This window comes from Canis lupus, chromosome 15 (genome assembly GCF_003254725.2).
Source record: "Canis lupus dingo isolate Sandy chromosome 15, ASM325472v2, whole genome shotgun sequence".
In the NCBI taxonomy this organism is placed as follows: domain Eukaryota; kingdom Metazoa; phylum Chordata; class Mammalia; order Carnivora; family Canidae; genus Canis; species Canis lupus.
The window spans coordinates 44,899,154-44,923,099 of NC_064257.1; the positions used below are offsets into that span (position 1 = coordinate 44,899,154).

Consider the following 23,946-nt stretch of genomic DNA (forward strand, 5'->3'; position numbering starts at 1 on the left):
GCTAGAAAGACTTGTTCAATATTCCTCACTTCCACTGGCTACTGGTCCCCTAGGAACCTTTGGTGTTCTGACTATCCCCTCATCCTCTCTGTGCTCTACTATCATCCTCCCCCAAACTGGGATCATCATCTGGCCCGCTTCGTCTCCTGGATGATGACAGATGACTTACAGAAATAAAGGCAAGAGTCAGATACAAAGAGGAAAGCCAAAGATGAACAAAAGGACAGGGGTGGAGATCCTTTTGCTCTGGCCTCTTATTAATAATCTCTGTATTTCCTTATGCCTAGGGGACCTATATGAATACTTCTGGTGAGAGAAGGGAGAAAGAATGAAGTGAGAGAATGTAACACTTACTGCATGCCTCTTACATGCCAGAAACTGTGCTTAGGCTTCTCATGTTTCCATGTTTGTTTCTGACAACAATTCTCAGTTGCCTACGGATGAGGAAATCATGACAAAAAAAAGAAAAAAAAAAGATGAGAATTTTGTCCCAGTTTACATAACTAGAGAGAAATAGAACTGGAGTCTGAAATCAAGTTTGTCTAAGTCTAAAGACTATTCTCTTCTCATTATAAACATCAAGGAGTTGGTTACCTATGTTTAAGATATATTAAATCAAGGGGAAATTATGGAAAAATACTAAGTAAAAAATACATGAATGCAATGAACTTGTGATTGGGGTGCTGTGAATTAGCATTTTTTGTTGAGATTGCAAAGGTCAACTAAGGTAAAAACTTGATCAAAACAAACTTTATGAAATATTTTTTAGAAACCAGATTAAAGGGTATAATGAGGCATTACATAGGTCTGTTTAGAATGGAATAAAAATTTACATCTATACAATCGCCACAAAAGAGGTATAAATACATACTTAAAATCATTATCTTCAGAACTGAGAGTAAGTTTAGCCATGATATACCATTGATATGTCAGTATGTTTTTCCTAAAAGACAAGGATACTCTCCTACACCACTAAGTAAAACCTGCTAATTGGGAAATTATCTTGTTAATGATACTACCATCTACCATCACATCCACAGTCCCATCCAAAATTTCACCAATTGTCCCAATCTTTTTCTAATCTAGCTCATGTTCTGCAGTTAATTGTCATGCCTCTTTATCTGGAACAATTAATTCCTTAATCTTCCCTTGCCTTCCATAATCTTGGTATTTTTGAAGAATACAGGCCACTTATTTCACAATGCATGTGTTTGGGTTTGTCTCATGACCAAATTCAGGTTGAGGATTTTTGACAGGAATGCCAGAGAAGTGATGCTATGCCCTCTATTGATCACATCAGGAGGCAATGATATCCATTTGTCCCATTAGTGGGTGTATTCACTTTGATCACTTGGTAAGGTGGTGTCTTCTAGGTTTCTTCTCAGTGAAAACTGCTACTTTTCCCTTTGTAATTAAAATACTTTGAGAATACTAGTTGCCAAATAGTGATTTTCTAACTCCAACATTTCTCCTATGTTTATTGCCTAGAATTCTCTCCCAATGATTTATTCATTTATTTATTGATATTAGTATGGACTCATGCATCCCTATTTTATTTATTGTGTTATAAGCTTTTACTATCACTATTAATTTGGATGCTCAAATAATTCCAGATTTGGCCAGGGCAAGTCCCTTCAAGCTTCTGACACCTTCTGACATGTCTTCATCATTTTGGAGCACTACTTATCTTTAATTTACTTCTTCCCTCATATATCCTGTATATACCCAGCCTGCTGGCACTGTTGGGCTTGACTGCCTCTGCAGTGCTACCCACCTCCCAGGACCCTATCCTGGTCACCTCCTCAGCTCTGGACCTGCGGGCCATCCCAACTCTGGCTGCATCAAGGGGAGGTAAGGGAACCAAAATTATCTTTTAAAGAAAAGATAAAAGGAAGGGGAGGAGGACAGGAAGGGGACAGGAAGAACTCAGTTTCACTCTTAAATGATCACTTGTGAATGATCTTCTCAGCTGGCAGTCATTTTCCCAGAGCACTAGAAGATACTTCATTTTAATTTGGCCTCTATTCCTGACTTAGGAAAGTCAGCTGCCAAGCTAATTATTGTTTTGGAAAGTTGCCTTTTCTCTCTGGTTGGTTTGGAAATATTCTCTTTGAGCAGGATGTGTAGTGACAAAAGAACACAGACTTGGGAAGTAGATTATCTGGATTCAAATCCCAAGGATATCCCAGAGAACATGATAAAAAATAAGAGACCATGTATACATAATAATACTTACAATTATTCAGGATCTGTTCAGAGTTTATAGGCAGATTAGCTATTTAGTTTCTCATTAGTTCTGAAATGAATTTATCGAAAATTCTTTCAAATTGCTTTTCTGCCTGTGTTAAGTACCTCTACTTATTATTTTTTGGGAGTGTTAAGAATGCCCTTTCCGCTTTCTATTTCCAGATCCACCATCTTGGTCCATGTTCACATTATCTATGCCATTCATGATTTGATAGATTTCTACTTTACTGGCCAAAGAGTCCTCATCTTTCACTATGTCCTCATATGTCAATTCCTTTTCTCTCCCTCCTACCAATTCATTTTATAATGAATTGGTAACCACAATAATGAAATTTACTGAGAAAACTAAATTTTGAGATGCTGCCATAACTAATGGAGTCAGAGAAATGATGAAAAGGGCTTTAATGAGGTTTGAAATATGGTTGGAATATTACAGATAGAAAATCAATTTGGAGAATGCTGTCAGCTTCATCCACAAGGGAAAAATTATTTAAACACACACATCTAAAGGACAGAAATAAGTCTGAAGGCAATGAAGAACTGACAATTGTTTTATGATAGAGAAAGCTCAATCTTTATCTACCAATATCCAACTATCTATTTATATGTCTGTCTGTCTGCCTATCTATATCCATCTATCTATCATCTATCAGTATTTAGCTATGATTAAAAGTCTAACTTGGCAAATATCTAAATACCTTGGGTATTCAAATTCTGCAAAAACTAGTAAACAATTAAGTATTTGACATTGTAAGTAATTTACCCTTAACTCTAATCTTAGAAGCAGAAGGAGGAGTTTTAGGACTCCTAAGCAATACCACTTACATAAACAATGCATAATTTTGGTCATCCCATACAATGGATTTTACCTTCCTCAAGAAAAAAAAAAACTAAAGTTTGTGGTGTCAGGAATGATGAGTATTTTGGAGAAAAGTGTATCTTTTCCATAAAGCCATTTAGGCTACATACTTCACATACTATAAAACCTTATACATCAAAGAGAAATTACTGTTTAGATTATCAGGTTATATAACAATTAGAAGCCATAGCTCTCTTAAAATAACTCTAATGAGACCTGAAAAACTGTTTCAAGTCTGTGTTATTTAAGAATTTGGCATATTCTCTGTTCTTAATCTTTGAAAATTAGATGAAAGCTGTGGTCTTTCTCTCTAAAAAAATCCACATACAATTATAGAATATGTTTTGCATATAATTTTTCAGAACTTCCTAGGATCCCAAGCCTCCAGGCTCAGGAACGATTACTCTAGAGGAAATATTGTTTTTAAGCTTGTCACTAAACATCTAATATATGAACTAATCTCCCATTTCTAGCTTAAGCACTCTATCTATTTTAGAGCACAGAAGAGTTTTAAGTATCCCACCTTCATCTATAAGTTCTTCATCTGTGCTTTGCAGAGTAAAGCCATGGCAATTCCTGGAACTCACTGCTGACACTGCTCCTACTGAATCACCACTCTCTACTGTGGAGAGGAGCATTCTGACCCCACCATACTGGAGATCTAACGATATGCCAGAGTGCCCTTAGCAATATGGCACTTTAGAAGACAACCAATCTGCTTGGTGCATGGTTCGTAAGATTCTTCCTCACAAGCTGACCATGCAACTCTGGTCTCTCACATATAAGCCTGATTCACTTTGGTGAATAACCCAATGTATGCAGAAGTTAGTCTACCACAGTGAGCCTCAAAGTATACTTGAAAAAAGAAGTCAATTTTTCAGCTCCCAGCCTCATTTCACAGTATATAATAATTTTATTATAAAAGGGGGAGGGGTGACTTCTTTCAGTAACAGATCCATATTTATTCAAATCCAAATACAGCATATTCTGAGCACAAACATATTTTTTTTTTAAAGCAAACGGCCACTGGGCCAGATTCTATGAATTGCCTACCCAATAGCCATACCCATCTTCTTATATGCTAACAAAACCCTGCTTTTTGGGGCAACAGTATACACAACCTAGGATATGACTCATGGCTAGTCTATTAGTTGTTTCCAACTAATATGAGCCTTAAACACAGCACAGATAGACAAGATATTGATTCCCCTTAATCCTAAGGGCAGATGGGCAGGGCTTGGAGCATCAGGAACATTCTCTTCACTTCCAGGATATATAACAAATGTTACATTTTCTATGTGTGCCAAGAAGGGAAGAACGTCAAGAAGCAAAGGAAAATTCTGTTCCCTTTGATAGACAATCTGTCTCCTTTCCTTACAGCTACCAATAACCCTCTGGTTGAGTTCTAGTCAATGAAGTATTAAAGAAAGTCTGCTGGAAGCCTCTTGTGAATGCCTTACTTTTTAAAGCTTTTAAGCAATGTCTTTCCCCTTCCATTGTACCTTGAACAAGGACACAATGCCTGAAATTACAGCAGCCATCTTGCTACCAGGATAGCAACAAAGCATGAAGGTAAAAGACTAACAGCTAAGTAGAGCAGAATAAGAGATGAGAAGAATCTGGAACTTGATTGTGTTGTTGAACATCAGAACCAAGATCAGCAATTGTGTACTTCCCATCTTCTCATCAATGGGGATAAAAAATACCTGTATTACTTAAAGTTGACTGATGCATACCAGCAGATGGGAGATTTTGAGTCATTTTTTCCCCTCAGAAGCATCCTGTTTCTTCCCTTGTAGGAATATTAGCTCTCCGGCTCCTCCCAGTTATCTACTGCCTTTGTCATCTATTAATGCTTTCACCATTTTGAGTCACCACTTTGAGTCTGACTAGGGTGATACGAGGTTTAATGCTATTAATTTCTTTTGTATTCTTCATAGCTCAGAACTTCAAGTCTCCTAGAAATTTTAGTATAATAACATACTAAAATTTTAGTACATTATGGCAATACTGTAATTCTGCAGCTATATGGAAATGTTTAGAGCCACTACAGATTCTTACACTCAGGATGTATTAGTTTGCTTAGGCTGCCATAACAAAATACCACAGACAGGTGGCTTAAACAACAGAAACTTATTTGCTACATATTGGAGGTTGGAAGTCTAATATCAGGGTGCCAGCAGACTTAGTGTCTGCAAAGCCTCTCTCCTTGGTTTGCAGAGAGTGGCCATTTCACTGTAATCTCACTGGTCTTTCTTCTGAGTAAGTGAGTACTTCTGGGGTCTCCCCTTCTTCTTATAAATACACCAGGCCTATTGGATTAGGCCCAACCCTTGTGGTCTCATTTAACCATAATTACTTCCTTAAAGGCCCTAGCTCCTAACATAGTCACATTGGAGCTTAGGACTTTAACATATGAATTTTGGGAGGGACTCAATACATTTCATAATAGTGGGCTTGGGTTATTAAAAAAATAACAAACCCCAAAACTTGAACTAACAACCTGGGAGCAAATATTTCATACATTCTGGAAGATAATTTAACTATTTCTTTTCCAAAATGTGGGACACAGAGAAAGGAATTTTTAAATGGGTACCTATAGAAAAATCTCAGGAATATTTAGATACTCTCAACCTATTCATGAGCCAAAAATATCAACTAGTATTTCTCAAAAAATGAAAAGCACACTCCAAAAATGCAGCTTTGGAAATCTCTTTTAAAAAATAAGTGCAGTAACACTTTTGTTCCCAAATAGAAAAAAAGTGGTGTTTAAAAGTGGTAAATTAACAAAAATGCCACACTTGTCAAACTCAAAGCACTACATGATGTATGATTCAATTTAAGCAGTGTTCTGGAAAAGTCAAAATTATGGGGACAGAAAACAGATCAGTAGTTGCCAGGGGCTGGGAGGGCAATGCCTCCAAAGGGGCATAGGGAAACTTTAGGTGTTAACAAAATGTTCTACATCTTGATTATGGTGCTGTTTACATGACTATAAGCATTTGTCAAAACTCATAGAACTGCATACCAAAAAGAATGAATTTTACTATATGTAAAATATACCTTAACCCTTTAATGGGAGAAAATGGCCCATTTGTGGGCTGATATGAAACCAAAAGGTTCTGTGCTCAGTTAATCCACACTGTGGTAACCAATGAAGAACTCTAGAAATAGAGCAGTCACCCACATGTATGTAAATTTTTAAGCTATAAGCGTCTGTAGCAGAAAGAATTTTGTTTTGCAGTATACAGCTACATGTATTCAAGACTTTTATAATGGTACAAACTTAATGTCTGAATTATATATCAAATTATTAGATTTAATTTACCAGTAAGGCATCACAAAAAGTGATATCCACTGCTGTGGAAATAAGCGATTAATCTTAATATTTCATAGCATAATTGTGCCTTCCAATGGGGAGAAGGGCACAGATGATATATTTGATGATAACTTACAGATGATAATAGCTTGCTTAACTTTTAAGAACATTTCATGTTCATACTTCACAAAGGATCTTAAACATATTATCTGATTCTCACAGTAATTCAGGAAAGCATAATAGGTGAGGTATTATTATTTTCCCCTCTAGACAGGTGAAAAATAAGAGGCCAAATAGGTTGGATGACTTGTCTGTAGTCCTGAGGTTAGTACTTTTACAGTCAGAAAATGAACCAAGATATTCTCACTCCAAATCTAATACTTTTCTCTATAAATCAGTTGGCCAATTACAAGGAACATATGTCAAAACTATTCTCTAAAACTGTAAGTACAAAGCCAACTAAAACCTGAAAAAAGCTGTATCAACCCTCAAACACTACAGCTTCTTAAATGGTTCTATAAAATTAAAATGAGAATATAGCAGAGGCGGGACTATCTGTAAGGCAAGCTACTGCTCCAATGAAAAAGTAGATACACACTGAGTTCAGACAATATGCCAGGCCCACTGTTTCGTGTTTAATCTTATAACAATCTCTAGAAGTAGTATTATATATTATCCCCATTCCACATTTAAAGAAACCTGGGTCTAAAGATGTTAATTTAGTTGCCAGAGTCATATAGCTCATTAGGCATAGAAACAGGATCCGGATCCAGATCTGTTGGACACTGAAAACCTTTGTCTTAGGAGCCAAAGGAAGGTATTTTAAGCCTATGTATTTGCACAGACAGAGTCAAAATGTCAGTAGTTCCATAACTTTTAATCTCAATCAGTCAAGGCATGCCTTGTTCATATTTTCTTCACCTTTAAAATGTGTATTAAGGGCAGCCCCGGTGGTGCAGCAGTTTAGCGCCGCCTGCAGCCCAGGGCATGATCCTGGAGACCCTGGATCGAGTCCCACGTCAGGCTCTCTGCATGGAGCCTGCAACTCCCTCTGCCTATGTCTCTGCCTCTCTCTCTCTCTCTGTCTCTATGAATAAATAAATAAAATCTTTTAAAAAATAAAATAAATAAAATAAAATGTGTATTAAGTGTTTGTGTTTTCCTCCTACATATATATAAAACTTTTTGACTCTCCTGAAATGACCTGAATTCACCAAAAACAGGTATTTCAATACTAATGCAACCTCTGGATACCAGTGTGGTGCCCAGTGGTAAGGTCAGCCAGCCCTTGAGATCAAAAAGCAAAATAAGCCAAAATGAGAGTAAAAATAATTCCAGGAATTATGACATTTTCCTTAAAATGCAAGTCTGCTTTAAAATTACACATTAAATGGGTGCCTGCGTGGCATGGTTGATTGAGCATCTGACCATTAGCTTTGGCTCAGGTCCTAAGCTCAGGGTTGTGAGATCAAGCCCTGTATTGGACTCTGTGTTCAGTGCACAGTCGGCTTGGGATTCTCTCTCCCTCTCCTTCTGTCCTTCCCCTTTGCACTCTCTCTCACTCTCAAATGAGTAAATCTTTTAAAAAAATAAAATCACACATTACATATTTAAAAATATCTCAGTTTTGCCTATAAGAAAATCAAGATTCTAGAGGCACCTGGGTGGTTCAGTCAATTAAGCATCTGCCATAGGCTCAGGTCATGGTCTCAGGGTCCTAGGATCAGAGTGTGTGCCAGGCTGCTTGCTCAGGCAGAGTCCGCTTCTTTTCCCTCTGCCCCACCCCATAATTCATTCTCTCTCTCTCTCTCTCTCTCTGTGTCAAATAAATAAATAAATAAAATCTTTAAAAAAATTAAAAATTAAATTTAAAAAATCAAGATTCTTAATTATAAGATTATAGAAAGAATGATTTATATTTTTAAATCTTTTTATCCAGCACAGAATAATGCATTTGAGAAACATTTCACAGTGAGGTTCATGGTAATGATGATTATTCAATAGCTACTTTTACATTTATTTGTCTTTAGTGGCTTTCATTATAACAAAAGTGAGGAAAAGAGTAATTTCTAGTTTCTATTGTTTTATACTGTCACTTAAACCTGTGAGTTATCCATCCCTAGGTGTATTTTTTCCCATATAGAGATGTAAGTCATTCACTTGCTGGAATAAAACTTACAAAATGAAGTTCATTTTGCTTGCCAAGTGCAGATGAAAGGAAGAGAGGGAAGAAACAGTTTAGATGTAAAAGGCACCTTTTTCCCTAACTCCTGAACTAGTTCACACAATAAAATGAATAATTTAACTACCTGAAACTTCGTATGTGCAGAACGCTACATGCAGACCAGTGGCATTTTCACTTCAAATTTGTACAGTCTTTAGTCAATACCCTTCATCTGCATTTCTAACACCTGCTTCCGTCAGCTGTGAAGTAGGCTGTTCTCTCTCTGGTCGCCTTTTATCTTTACTCTGTCCATCCAACACAAAAAAATTGCATTATAGAATATAATTACTTGGCCTAAAAGAGAGAGAGAATAATTCACATGATCTTCTGAAAGGTATTTTCCTCTATCTTATCAAAAGGTAATTTTAAAACAAATTACAATTAATGTTGTCATTCTTTATAGTGTATGTCTCTTTCAAACGCTAATATTAACTTTGTACAGCAAAAATAATAGTATCTACACTCCTATGCAATGAGGATCTGTTTTAGAAGCAAAAGAAAGTAAAAATTAAAGGCAATGTACTGTACCATTTGTAAAGTACACAAATATCTCTTCTAAGTTTGTCATTATTGTGCTGTTATTAAAATGATGCTCTTTCTAGCTTTGCCTCCTATCACAACCTATGTTTATGTATATCGGTGTAAACATTAGCCAAGTTTTGAGTGTCAATCTACTGTCAATGACTCACATTATTGAAACAACTTGATAAGGACTTAAGTCAAACACTTAAAGGCTGAGATTCTCCAATTTAAGAAATTATCTCAAGAAATGAGAAAATATGGGCAGTAACTGGGAAAAGAACTGTACTAAAATGGGCAATTTCTGGTTTACTATCATTCTGTTTCTGTCATAGCACTTAATTAGAATGTAATTATTTTACATATTATCCAATTCCCTATTTAATGTAAACTTCATCTGGGCAAGGATTGTGCCTGGCTTGCTCACCAAGCCCCATACCCCAGCAGGGGGACACCAAGGTGCGATCTAAAATAAATGGCAACCCAAAATTATTCATAAGGCTTTTTACAGGGTTTTACAACCTTCCAGCCGAGTTCAAATTCTGCCAGAGACTGACATCAAGTTCATCAGTGCTCAGGACTCACTGAGAAAATGCCTGTGCCTTGAGAAACCACAGAGATATTTGGCCATTTGACTTTCTATAGGACCTTGTGTACTACTCATGAATAAAATACCCAACAGGGGAGGCCAGGAAAAGACAGAAGTGAAAATCAGCTAGCTGTGGGAGCAGACTCCTCTGCAAAGCCTTGACTTAACAGTCCCCAACCCAGTATTCTCATTCCTAATGCAAACACTAAGTAGTGAACTGTGGAGGAAACAATAGATGGAAATTAAGCAATGTCTAGAGAGTGATTAATTGAACAATTCAAAGGAGATTTAAACTTCTGGACTCTTCAAGGAAACAAAAAGCTAAACTTTATGAATAAAGAGACCCTCTTAAGAGGGTGAAAACAGTGTGAGTCAGGATGGAGTACCGAAAAGTTCAATTCATAGAATAGTTGAAAAAAAAATTTTTACTGCTTTCTGTAACTTGAATTATCCTGTTTTAAAATGGAACTCCTTCAGCAAATGATATAATGGAAAGTAGAGCATATGAGGAATAATAGAACTGGATTCTAGCAGTGGTTCTTCTCAGTACTAGCTAGACAAGCCTGGACAAACCAACTGACCTTTTGGACTCTGAATTTCATTATTCACAGTGACAGAAATAAGGACAGCTACTATATATTATTTACTAACGTGCCAGACCATCTACCAAACATTTAACACAGACTGTCTCCTTGAACCTGCATAACACTACACAAGGTTGGCATCATTGCTATCCCTAGGGGTTGGAGGCACAGTGAGGGAACACAAACCTAGGCACTCTGACTCCAGAATTGGTCCCATGTGAAACCTGAGTCTCACAATCCTGTGCCCGTCTCCCAGGAGAGGTATGGGGTTAAGAAAATATATGTAAAAGGGCTTTGAAACCTAGAAGGTGCTATGTAAGCAATCCAGGGAACAATCTATGAGAGCACCCTGAGATTGTAATGATTATGACTGTAATTGTAATGTGCTTATCTCCATAGCTACCACCCTGGTTGGAGTCACTATAATCTCCCGGCTGAATGACTGCAATCATTCCCTAACTGGTCTCTTTGCTCCTGTCCTTAATTCTGCTGTCCATTCTCCAAAGAGTGGTCATTAAGTGAGATCTTGCCCCTGCTTTGCTCAGAACTCTCCAGTGTCTTCCCATCTGCCATGAACTGAATTGTGTGCCCCTGGCCAAATTTCCATGTTGAAGTCCAAATCCCCAATGTGACTGTATTTGGAGAGAGGGCCTTTAAGAGGTAATTACAACTAAATGAGATCATAAGGGTGGTGTGGGTCCCTGATTCAAAGGAGATTAGTGCCTTACTAGAAGAGAAAGACATCATTCATATTCCTCTCTCCTCGCCCCACCCCCATGTCAGGGCATGGTAAATAGGCCACTGTCCGTATGCCAGGAAGATATCTGTTCCCAGGAACTTAGTTGGCCAGTATCTTGAACTTGGACTTTCCAGCCTCCAGAAAACTGCAAGAAATAAATTTCTATTGTTTAAACCAACTAGTCCATGGCATTTTGCTATGGCAGCTCAAGTTGGCTAATACACCATCTCACTCAGATTTAAAACCAAATGCCTTTCAATGGCTCACAAGCCCCTAACTGTATAATCTGGCCCTTTGTTACATACCTGAATTTATTTCTATTGCCCACCTTGTTGTGGCTTTTCTCCTACCTGATTATTTTGCACTGTGGGTTCTTTCTATATGGAACACTATTTCCCCAAATATCCCTATGGCTTGCCCTCCTACCTCCTTTGAGTCTCTGCTCAAACATTCTAAGAAAGACTGTCACTTACCACCTTTTAAAAAAAACTGCAACCCCTCTAGCTTCCTCCCTATCTTCCTCTCTTTCCTGCTTCATTTTTCTTCCATATGCTCTGTATTTTATATATACTTTTATATATGTTATATATTTTATATATATTATGTATTTTTATATATTATATATTACTTTATATATTATATATATAAAATATGGAGCATATATGTGGAGGAAAGGGAGGAAGGGAAAGGCGGCAAGGCATATATATATGACATTATATACATATTTGTTATACATTTCAGTTGCAAATTTATGTATTTTATAGTTGTTATATCCCCTAAACTAGAATGTAAGCTCCATGAGTTTTTGTCTGTTTTGTACATTTTTGTAGCCTCAATACAGAGTAGAATGAATGAATGAATGAATGAACTAGAGAAACTGCAAGTATGCCCAGATGGCAGCTGCCTTGTGGGTACAGAAGAGGGGGCATGGCAGGAAGCTGGAGAAGAAGGCATGGCTCAGGTCAGACAGGACCTTATAAGCCATTTAAGGGATTTTGATATTTATCCCAAGAAAAACTGAAAGATTTTAAGCAGGAAAAAAATAACATGATCAATTTACATTCTTCAAGATCAGAATTCTCACTGCTAGATGGAGAACGGAATGGAATGGGCCAAAAAAGAAGAAATCCAGAGCAACTTCCACTATCATGATTAATGCACATTTTGGTGTCTCTCTATTCAAGGATTTATAAACCATTAACATATACTGATGTAGAAATAACTCCTTGCTCACCTTATTACAATTGTGTTTGCAAAGTTCCCAATACTATCTCTCAAAATTTAAATGTTTCTTTCCTAAATTTTTTTTTGTTCTGAATAATCCCTGAAAGGGAAATGTACTGACATAATGACTTTTAGCAAATTCTAATTACTCAGACCCCAATTCATAATGTAATCAGTACTTTGAGGTTGTACAAAACATATCTCTGATTCGTAAAGGTCACGAGCACCCTAATTTTCTGAGATTCTTGTAGCTATAAATTTGGCTAAGAGCTTGGATAGTATGGGAAAGAAGATAAGTGAGAAAAACACTGGTGATTTAACCTCTAGTGTTCCCTTAAGGACAAACATTTGTCACCTTGACAGCAAGGTGAAAGGTTTGCAGCGAGTGTGCTTATAACAGGGCTCTCTCCGTTCTCTCCTCCCTGGGGATCTGTGATTTCTGAACAGGCATTATCTGAACAGATGATGATGATGACACTGAGCCATAGAAAGGGTTGGGGAGGAAAAGAGGCTGAGAACCACATAACTCAGAGCCTCAAACTGAACCACTGCCCCAGGGACCATCACAAAGATTTACCATTTGCTGCTCTTCTTCCTAAGGTTCCACTTGAGGCTGGAGTAATCAACCCTATAAATTATCAGAAAACATTCAAACAGTGTCCAATATTAAGAGCATGGATCCCACTGCAGTAACTATGTGTGTGCTATAGAGCTGAAGTAGGTCCTAGCTTACTACATCTCCAGTTTCTACCCAAGCCTCTAACATTTAGAGTTTTCAATTCTAATGTGAATGTCTGCTACAGGCTTACATCAGGTGCAAAAGTGAACCTGATCTTTACTCCTGATGAATACACAGAACCCATATTAGCATTAAGATGATGACACCCAGGGATCAAAAAGAATAAGATCTCTGTTTTGGCCTATAAACTAAATTGCTTACACTATTGTCAAAGTGAAATAGGAGATCTTTGGAAAGCTAATAACTTTTAAAAAAAGAATTAAAGTTATTAACTTATGAGCATTTTGGGTTCCAATTTAATTTCAGGGATCAGGAGTATTTATATCTGAGCTCCATTGATGGGTGGAATTTTGTCTATATTATTTCACACTTTTACTTTGAAAAATATCCTCAGCTGAAATTATATAAAGTCAAAATTGAAGCTATCATCCATTCTAATGAATATTCATTCATCACCTAATTATCATTTACTCTAAGTACAGTCAGAAAGACCAAAATTATTTTTAAGAAGAAAATAAACATTTTAACAGAAGGAACTCAAACAAATATAATTAATAGAAAGTAAGGTTCCCTACTACGCCCAGAAGTGAATAGGAATGGAATGGAGTAGCAGTAGAGAGTTGGAGGGTGGGACACAGAAAGGATGAGATCAGAAGTTAAAAAAGAAGAATGAGGAGGAGGAGGAGGAGGAGGAGGAGGAGGAGGAGAAGGGAGGGAGAGAGGGAAGGGGGAAGGAAGGAAGGAAGGAAGGAAGGAAGGAAGGAAGGAAGGAAGGAAGGAAGGAAAGATGGATATTAATGGTGAACCTAAAAGGATCTATATTGGTTTAAGATCCATGTGTCTTAAAAAAAAAAAAAAAAAAAAAAAAAGGTCCATGTGTCTTTCATTCATGAAGGAAGAACAGATAGCAAACATGTCCATCCCTGGGTATCTGCCACTGGATGTCCCTGTACCACCATGTAACTAATACCTATTGAATCAAAGTTAATCATCTCACTCAAAATTACTCTTTTGCTTAAACTTCCTGGTTTTGTTCATTACACCACAGTTATTAATCCTAAAACCTTTGCGTCTCCAGTCTGTTTATGTTCCTTGCATTTCCTGGTTCTTCTACATGAAGATATCCCAGACTCTTTCATGATACACTTGGCCAGTAAAAGTCTCTAAGGACGAAAATGACATTATAGTTATATATATATATTTTTAAGATTTTCTTTATTCATTCATGAGAGACACACACAGAGAGGCAGAGACACAGGCAGAGGGAGAAGCAGGCTCCATGCAGGGAGCCCGATGTGGGACTTGATCCTGGGACTCTAGGATCACGCCCCAGGCCGAAGGCAGGTGCCAAACCACTGAACCACCCGGGCTTCCCTATAGCTATATTTTAAAAACAAAAGCCCTTACCTATGAGATTCCTGTGAAAATATAAAGATGGCTAGGGTTTGCTTCAAAATAATACCAAAGTGGATGGAGTACAGACGAAACAAGACTGGAGTGAGTTAACTGTTTAAGCTGAGAGATGGGTATGTAAGGTTCACTAACATTTGATCTGCTTTCTAGAAGTTTCAAAGCCTCTAAGAGGAAAAAAATGTTGTTTTTAAGGAACCAGGGGTTTAGGAAAATATTATATCTAGGGAGTAGATTTTATAGAGAGGGTTTTTGGCAGTAGGGTTGGAGAGGGTCTTGGCATAATTTTTTTTTTTTTTACAATTTTGTTTATTTATTTATTTAGAGTGTACATACATACAAGCTGGGGAATGGGGAAGAGGGAAAGAGAGAAAGAGAAAGAGAGAGAGAGAGAGAGAGAGAGAGAGAACCTGGAGCAGATTCCACACTGAGCACAGAGCCCAACCTGGGGCACCCCTTTTGGCATCATTTCTAAAATAAACTCATATTAGCAGCAACCACTTATGATGTCTTGTTAATATGCTAGACACTCTGCTGAGCATCTCAGAGACTCAATCTTATTAAATCTTTTTTATAGCACTGGTAGGCAAGTATCCCTGGTTCAAAGCCTGATAGTAAGACTTTCTGTACAGGGCCTCCCATACAGTAGGCACAAGGTCAATGTTAGCTTTCTAAATAATTGAATAAATGACTAGGAAAGCTATTCCTTTTTCTTTTGTGCCTGTGGTTCTTTCTTTGTAAAACATTTGATAGGCAGTAGCCAGGGCATTCATCATTGTTTGTCTAGACTCAGAAGAGCCTATTTCCCAGTCTTTCATGTACAATCTCAGCAAGAAACTCATTGCTATCAGGACATTTTTCCTAAGACAACACTTCTGGCATGATACACTTCTTGAAAACTCCTCAGAAATGCCTCGCAATCTCAAGCTTAGCCTCTCATTCAAGGCTTTTCATAATGCAGTCTCACATAATTTCCACCAGTCAACGAGAACTGGCTTACTCCAGTAAACATCTTTCCTTTCACTGTCTCTTGCCTGCAACTGCCCATTCACGCATTTACTCATTATATACTGACTGTATGTACCAGGCACTGCCATTGTACCTATATACAGAGAAAGGTAACAATAAGCATAACAGGTATGGTCCCTGTCTTTGTTGGACTATATCCACTTTCAGGTTGATCTACTACACTTGGGCTGTTCTTGATTTTCAAGATCTTACATTTCACATCTTCCAAGAGTCCTTTCCTGATGATTTTACCTTGCCTTGTTCTCCTTTTCTTAACTAAGAAACTCCTTTTCTTAACACATTTAAGCACTTGATTATATTTTATCTTGTTTTTCTCTAAGTGTTTAACTTAGGCATATTTCATTTCTTCAATTACACTACATCTCTTGAAAAAGAAATTGTGTCTTATAATCTTCATCTCCCACTGAATGTACGTCAACTGAATTCAAGGATGTGTATATGGCATGTCCTTAATAAACAGCTTTTGGTATTGAAAAAGAGTTTGGAATACTAAATCAAACTAACAATAGACCAAGACCTAATTTACCTCCAAAAACAGATACAAAAAATCTCTAGGGAAAAAAAGAGGTATACAAAAGGTATAGATAGCTATGCAAATGGAAACAAAAGGAACAAAAAGGAAAATTTCTGCTGTATGGTTTAAGTGCCTCCCAATCATGCATAATACAGTTGGCACTCGAACCAAAATGTGAGGGCTAAAGGCATCAATCCGGGATGCCTGGGTGGCTCACTGGTTGAGCATCTGCCTTTGGCTTAGCGTGTGATCCTGGAGTCCCAGGATCGAGTCCCACATCGGGTTCCCTGTATGGAGCCTACTTCACCCTCTGCCTATGTCTCTGCCTCTCTCTCTGTGTCTCTCATGAATAAATAAATAAAATCTTTAAAAAAAAAATAAAGGCATCAATCTCCCTTGCAGTTGCAAATCTGAGTTATAACTTTGACTCCTCAAAAACTTTACTAATAGTCTACTAACAGTCTACTATTGCTAATATATTATATTTAAAAAATACACTAATAGTCTATTATCGACCAGAAGTCTTACTGATAACACACAATTAATACATATTTTGTATGTTATATGTATAACATGTTTTTTCTTTAATTTACACAGTCTATTTTCTTTAATTCTTATATTTTGTAGAACATAACTGAGACCAAACCATAAGCCAAATTTAATAGGGCTCTGCTAAGATATCAATAATATTGATTAAAGTAAATGAAGTCTTTACTTATTTAAGTTTTTTAAAAGAAAAATTCTTTTTCAACAAAAGCATAGATTAATATTCTATATAGAAAGACTACACATACCACACACATCTTTTATATTTACTTAAAAAGAACATTACTATAAATTAATCATGCATAAAAGTGTAACTAAAAAAAATCTAATAATTTAATTGGCAGGCTCTTCAGGTCAAATACACCTTCCCTACAGAAATTCAGCTATGACAAATATTAGACTAGGCCTTCTTCTATGTATTACTTGTCCATTTTGGATTATACCAGATTCTGTCTACAAGACACTAACATTATAAGTCATCAAAGACTAACCCTACTAGATAGATATTTGAATAAAGAATCAGTAATAGTAAGACCTCCTTTGTCCTAGTCTGGAATAAAGACCCCAAATTCTATTTATTCTGCAAAACTTCTGATACCATCCCTTGTGGGAGATACTCCCTATTCCCAGTACCTTAGCTATGATCTAGGAGAGGAGAAGCTGTGCCTGGGGATCTTTGTACTCCTCCCAGTAGCTACATTGAACCCACTATCTTTAAAGTATTCAGTAAAAAATAACCTTTCCTAATATAAGAACAATTGTGTATAAGAATATGGATGAATAAATATATATATGAGTGTATATAAAAACACTAGAAGTTTTTTCACATAAAACACATAAAAAGTCTACAAGTAGTTATTAGACATTAATAATATATATAACAAATATATATTTAATGTTACCTTAAAAACATTATTTTTCCAAACTACATTTTTTTCCTAAAATTCCAAGCTCTTAACAAGTAAGGTATATTATCCATATTCCTCGAAGAGTCTTTTCTTTGAAACTGATTCTCAGGCCTACTTAAGTCATTTTGCCTTGATTCCTTTGTTTTCATCTTCCTTCTGGAAGAGATAGATACCTATTTCTTCTGAGCTCTTATGGAGTATAACTCGGACAAACTTAACTCAGAATATGAATTAGACAAATGAGTATTTGGCTAACAGATGGCACGGTTAAAACTGTTAAATAACTTTTGATATATCTCTATCATGTATCACATGGTCTAATAATATTATAGAATTTCCTTCAATAGCAACAGTCTTTGAAAAATCAAAATTATAATTCAAAATGCCAAACAGAGGTGGTAAAAAATAAAAAAGATCAATGAAGAAGAAAACCAACAAAGATTGATAATTTCCACAGTGAAGTTTTGGCTTGAGACTAGTCAAAACTTTAAAGGAATAAATGGGGCAAAAGAAGAAGAATGTAATATAACTATCATCAGGTTGATAAATGATATGATAAATGAATGATAAATGAAAGATAAAACCCACCCTTTTGGGTTTCATGTTTAAATGTCCACTCTTTCATAAAATGATGACAATAAGAAGTGGTAGTTCTTATTTAGCAAAATGCAAAACTAAAATCATTAGGTGCTCCCCAAAATTTCTTCTGAAATTTTACTGATCAATGAAATTCAAATGTTAGAAAATCACTGACCTAGTTAAACTACCATGTAAGAAAGACTTGTCTTATTGAAAATAATCTTTCAAATGTGACAGATGTTAAAGCAGATAAAAAAATTTATAATAGTCCCATGGGAACAGTTGTTAAATGCAGAGTAAAGCACACAAGTTAAAATCCTATTCAGACTGAAAACGAATGGACTTTCAGGCACTTCTAGTATAACAGTATCCTATTTTCTGAAGGACAGCTTTTATACATATAAGGTTGCATTTATTTTCCTGGCAATGTCAGCATTTCTGAAGGAATATTATTAATTTATTAATAATAATTTCCACAGTGTTGGAAAAAGCAAGAAGTCTACCATTATAAGAGAACCTTGTTGTAAGTAAAATGTTGTAAGTAAAATGCATAAGTGCTAATTAAACAACTAGTATTTTAAAAACAAAATCCCTGACCAGCTGATCATGTATGTATATATGACTGGAGAGGATTAGAATCGTAAGTTGGGCTATTACTTAAAATAAATATATCACAGTGAAGACATATGAAAATATTTGATCCCATAGTATATTAAAAAAAATAACTGGAAAATACTTTGCCAGTTAAACATCTCTCTCCAGTATTGCTCAACAGAACTTTCTCCAATGAAAAAAAAAGGTTCAACATTCTGTACTGTTCAATACAGCAACCAGCAGTCACAGATAGCTACTGAATACGTGAAACGTGATTAGTGTGACTGAGGAATGAAATGTTTTATTTTATTTTATTTTAATTAATTTAATTTTAAACAGCCACATGTGGCTTGTGGCTACCATGTTGGTCAGTCCAGCTATCTAGGTAATACAAAATGAAAATATTAATGTGTCTTCCCTATCTCTGAACTTGGCAATAAAGGAAATGCCTTTGCAACGAAGACATGTAAAGTCACTTTAAAACATTAAAATGGCTTCAATGTCAGCAAGATTTCACTTTAAGGTATGGTGATCAATTAAAGGGCAAACCAGTCAGTGATGGAACCACTGAGAAAATACCCAAAAGTAACTCTTAAGAACACATATCTAAATACCATTTAGGAAAGAAGATCCCTGGTCCAAATGGTGAACCTGTCTGTTTCCAAGAGCAACATACCCATGTTGCAGAGCCAGATCCATATACTTAACAACTGCCTGATAGAATCAAACAGAATTTATTTCCCTACCTCTCTTTCCTCTAATTCCATTCCTACCAAATGAACTTTTTAAAAATATATTTTATTTATTTATTCATGAGAGACAGAGAGGCAGAGACATAGCCAGAGGGAGAAGCAGGCTCCTTGCAGGGAGCCTAATGCGGGACTTGATCCCAGAACCCCAGGACCATGACCTGGCTGAAGGCAGACACTCAACCACTGAGCCACCCAGATGTCCCCTACCAAATGAACTTCTCATTAAAATATCTTCTCATGTGGATTTAGCCATGAAGACAGAAGGCATCAACCCAACTGTCTATGAGTTTCTCATAACAATTTTTTCCACTCTTAACTGATTGCTCCATAAATTGTTTTCTGTGAATATGATCAATGTGAGTTCATCCCTGTGAGATGGAAGCATAGAATCAGTTTCTGAAACAGGACCACTGTAAATTTACAAAGTATATGCCACCTACATCCCTGGCAATGAAAAACTCAATGTCTTAAAAAAATGGATGATTCAAATAGTCAAAGAAAAAAACCAGTAATATTACTGATTCTGTTTAGGGGTGACATCGTGCCAAGGAAGGATTGAAGCCAAGAAAAGAGATCTCAGATCTTGGAGATATCAAGAGTGATTTCCGGCAGAGAAAGAAAAACTTATTTAAGAACTATGTGGCAGTCCTTTTCTTGAAGGAGAAAAACTTCCCTTTCTAATTTGTTTGTCTTCTTAAAAACATACCAAAATATATGTTTTAGGTGACTCACTACTTACAATTCCCATATAAAAATGAAGGCCAGCAACATCTACAAAAACTATCAGAGATGCACAATGCTATTTGAGAGTTTCATTAGTTTATGATAATTTTGTCACTAGAAAACCCATAGTAATTATGGCACCAGGTTGATAGAATTTTTTTTTTTTTTTTAGAATTTGAAAAAAAAAAAAAACAGACACAATGGAAGATTTGCTTCAAGATTAAGGGTTATTTGTTGAGATTGCTCCTTTGGGACATCTCAATGTTACTTTTCAAATATATCCAAAAATTCATACAAAAAAGAACAATAGTATTCTGATACAAGAGGAAGTATTCTTCCAAATGTAGGGAGTTTCCACTGTTACACACTTTAGCCTTTTATTTTCAACCACTTGTCTACACCAATGGGAGTTTTTATTCAGTTTTATTTAGAGCTAGAAATTTAATCTTCTGACTTAAACAACTGTTTGGCTTGAAACTACATGAGATATGAACCCAAAATTCTATAGAGACATTTAATGATACAGAATCAGGACTCAAGCATTTTGAGAGAAAAAGCCCCCATGAACTAAAGGACAAAAGGAAAAAGCCTTTATATTTCTTTCATGTTTTTCATCATCTCTACTCATTGTCTTCTTTAGAAGTAGAAATAAGCAAAGAAAAAAGCTAACATGTCAATCTTTTTTTTTTTTTGTAAACAAGAAATAACCTTTCTTCTTGTTAATTTTAGTTACTAGAAAGACTGAAAAGCTGTTCTGTTCCAAATCTATATACCTCAGTAGTTACTGATTAGGAATTCTGAATGGCTTATTGGGCTGCTATTACAAATAGCAGATGGCATGAGTGTATTTTTTAGGTTATCATAGGGAAATGGGACCAACTTTCCCACCAAAAAATCATGTCTGGTTTACTATACATCCCTCCTTGGAGTATCTTAAAATTCTGTCTCTTCTTTCTCCATTATATAGAGATATATCACTCTCCAAACCTCCTCTAGGCCAAGTCACATCTCTATTTTCTATATCTCACTTAACAAATTTTAACCCCTGACAAGATAATAAGACCAAAGTCAAAGCAATATTCTTTTTTTTCCAAAGCAATATTCTGAATTATGAAGCTACCAAACTCAAATGCAGAAGGCTGTAACATGACGCTTCTAAAGAAGGAACTGCATTAGCTTTCATAGCTGTCATATCATGTTGCCAAGTTCAAGTTATCTGCTTCCTCATTATTACCTTGGCTTTCTTCTTTTCTTTCTTTTTATTTTTTGGTCATTTCTATTTTCTAAGTACTTTAAATGACTGTCAGATATGGATTTGTTTTTACATACCATTGATTTGGTTCTTCTATTTTTCAGACTTATATTTTTATCTCTCCTCTAGGATACTGTACAATTTTTCATCATTGTTTAATAACTCAGCCTTCTTTTGTCAATTTAATTATATTATATATTTCACAAACTGTTAAAAATAAACTTTAATGATAAAATACTTTTCCTTAACTGCAACAATTCTCTACAATGCCATATAATGGCAATCATTTATTATATCCTCATTTATAAATTTCCCACTCTATATATGTAGCAATCACACTTGTAGTATTTTTTATGGAAAACTTTCTGACATATTTCAATGATAAAAGCATATAGTTTGGTAATCTATTACATAGGGATAATCTGCCATAATCTACTCACAGAGAGTTATTATAAGAAGGAAGTCTTATAAATTACTCATTATTACTTAGATATAACTTATAATAATGAGTTTTCACTCCCATTCTAAATCAACATGGTGACTATAAAGCAATAAAATTTTGGCTATAGCATAAGTTTTATTGAAACTAAAAGCTTACAATTTAAAATCATTTTAACAGTAATAAAAATTTGGGAGATAATCAATTAAAGTGATACTGGAATTTTTGTCAAACTAATTCAAAATTTAATTGTAACAACTAACATACATTTAATTGTATATCATATACAAAACATTTTACAATCTTAGATATAAGAAGAAAGATAAAATAACATTCATTGAATGATTTCTATTTATTCATTTAACAAATATTTTTGGAGTGCTTATCACGTGCCAGGTACTCAGGTGATGTCGATACAGTAGTGAACCAAATCAACCAAAACAACCCAAACCAATACATACCTTTATGGAGGCTTTCATTTGAATAAAGGGAGACAGTAAACACAATAAATAAATATGTAATACATTAGAAGATATGTATTTTAGAAAAAAAATTAAAAGAAGAGGATGATAAAAACTGCCAGAGGTGGGCGAGGTCACTGTTTTAAGCTAATTATACTAACCAGTTATAATCTTGATGGAAAGTCTTTCTAAGAGCTAAGTAGCCACTATCAATAAAAGATGGAAGCAGTCTTCAAGGGGCAGGCAGTCTTTCAAGAGATGGACATGATATGAAAAGGATGAGAATAGTGTAAGCAAAGAGGTGAGAGGAGAGGGAGAAGAGCAACTCAACAGGGAACACAGGAACGAAAGTAGGGTACCAGAGAGGGGGGGATCCTCCTCCCTCTGGGAGGATGGCTGAACAGCCAGCAAGGTGGTGAGCAACTAAGAGCCACCAAAGGCATTGGGGTATAGGAGTGACATATAAAAGTAGTATGCGAAGTTAACCTCACAACAATGTACAGGATAGCAGTAAGAAAAGAGATAGAATGTATCACGTTGGCTTTTGGAAATTACCAAAAGTCCAAAAATGTTAATAAACATTACTTCTCCTAAATGAAAAATAAAAAGAACAGCATTAGCTTTCAAGTAGAAACCTAGGAACATTTTAGAAAATAACTACTTACAAGAGAATTATCTGATAGACAAAAAATTAAACCATAAGTAATGACCATTAGACCAAACATTGCTATAAATTATACACATGGTGGACATTTTTAATATAATTTCTCTACTTATTAAAAACCTCACGGAAAAAGCTACCCAGAAGTAGCAAATAAGTATATTGTCCTGTCAAAAGAGAAAGAAAACGTATACACTGTGAACTCATGGTATAACCATCAGTGAACATGTAAAACATGAATCAATGTTCATCTGTGATGCTTTGATGTTAGTGTCCACCATGTTCACATCATAAGACTTCTTCCCCCGATCAGTAGAGCCTGTTTAATTATAAAAGTTAAAGTCAAATTGATCAGATTTTTAAAATTATAAACTTATTGTTGAAAAGTCCTCTATTTAGAAAGCTATCAACTTATTCTATAATCTTCCAAATAGAAGCATTTTACTGTCAATTTGTGTGACTATCTGCAGATTAATTGATAAACATCAAAATGAACTTTCTATAATTTTTTAAGATTTATTTATTTATTTATGATAGAGAGAGAGAGAGAGAGAGAGAGAGAGGCAGAGACACAGGAGGAGGGAAAAGCAGGCTCCATGCAGGGAGCCTGACGTGGGACTCAATTCTGAGGACGCCAGGATCGCGCCCTGGGCCAAAGGCAGGCGCTAAACCGCTGAGCCACCCAGGGATCCCTAGCTTTCTATAATTTTTACTCTTCTATGTACATATCCATTCACACTTCAAACAAATAATTTTATCTTAAATAACTGTATTAATGTCACGTATAATATCCTAAGATAGAGAAAAATTTAATTTAAGAGTCATGAACACTGATCTAATCATTTTCAGGGACAAGCATATATGTCACTATGTAGATATCAAAGTAAAACCACAAAACTGGAATTACATGAAAAAATAAACAAACAAACCCAGGAAGGACAGTGAAGACATAAATTAACTTCTTTGTTTAATGACACCATAATCAGGTCAAGTGCTTTCAAACTTATTTGTATTTACAGAACTCACATAATGGGC

The 23,946-nt window shown here is 35.7% G+C and overlaps 1 protein-coding gene across 18 annotated transcripts in view; it reads right to left on the reverse strand.

The window, feature by feature from the left end:
- SLC10A7 (solute carrier family 10 member 7) overlaps positions 1–23,946 on the reverse strand; it is a 242,850-nt gene that overhangs the window by 134,181 nt on the left and 84,723 nt on the right. For 6 of the 18 annotated variants that reach the window (XR_007402310.1, XR_004804911.2, XM_035698731.2 and 3 more), the window contains one exon: positions 355–434. The exons of the other annotated variants lie outside the window; for them this stretch is intronic. Coding sequence is in view for 3 of the 6 variants with exons in the window: in XM_035698731.2 (XP_035554624.1) it covers positions 355–434 (80 nt within the window). In the remaining 3 variants the exon portion in view is untranslated. Of the gene's footprint in view, positions 1–354; positions 435–23,946 lie in introns of those variants that run through there. 18 annotated transcript variants of the gene reach the window in all.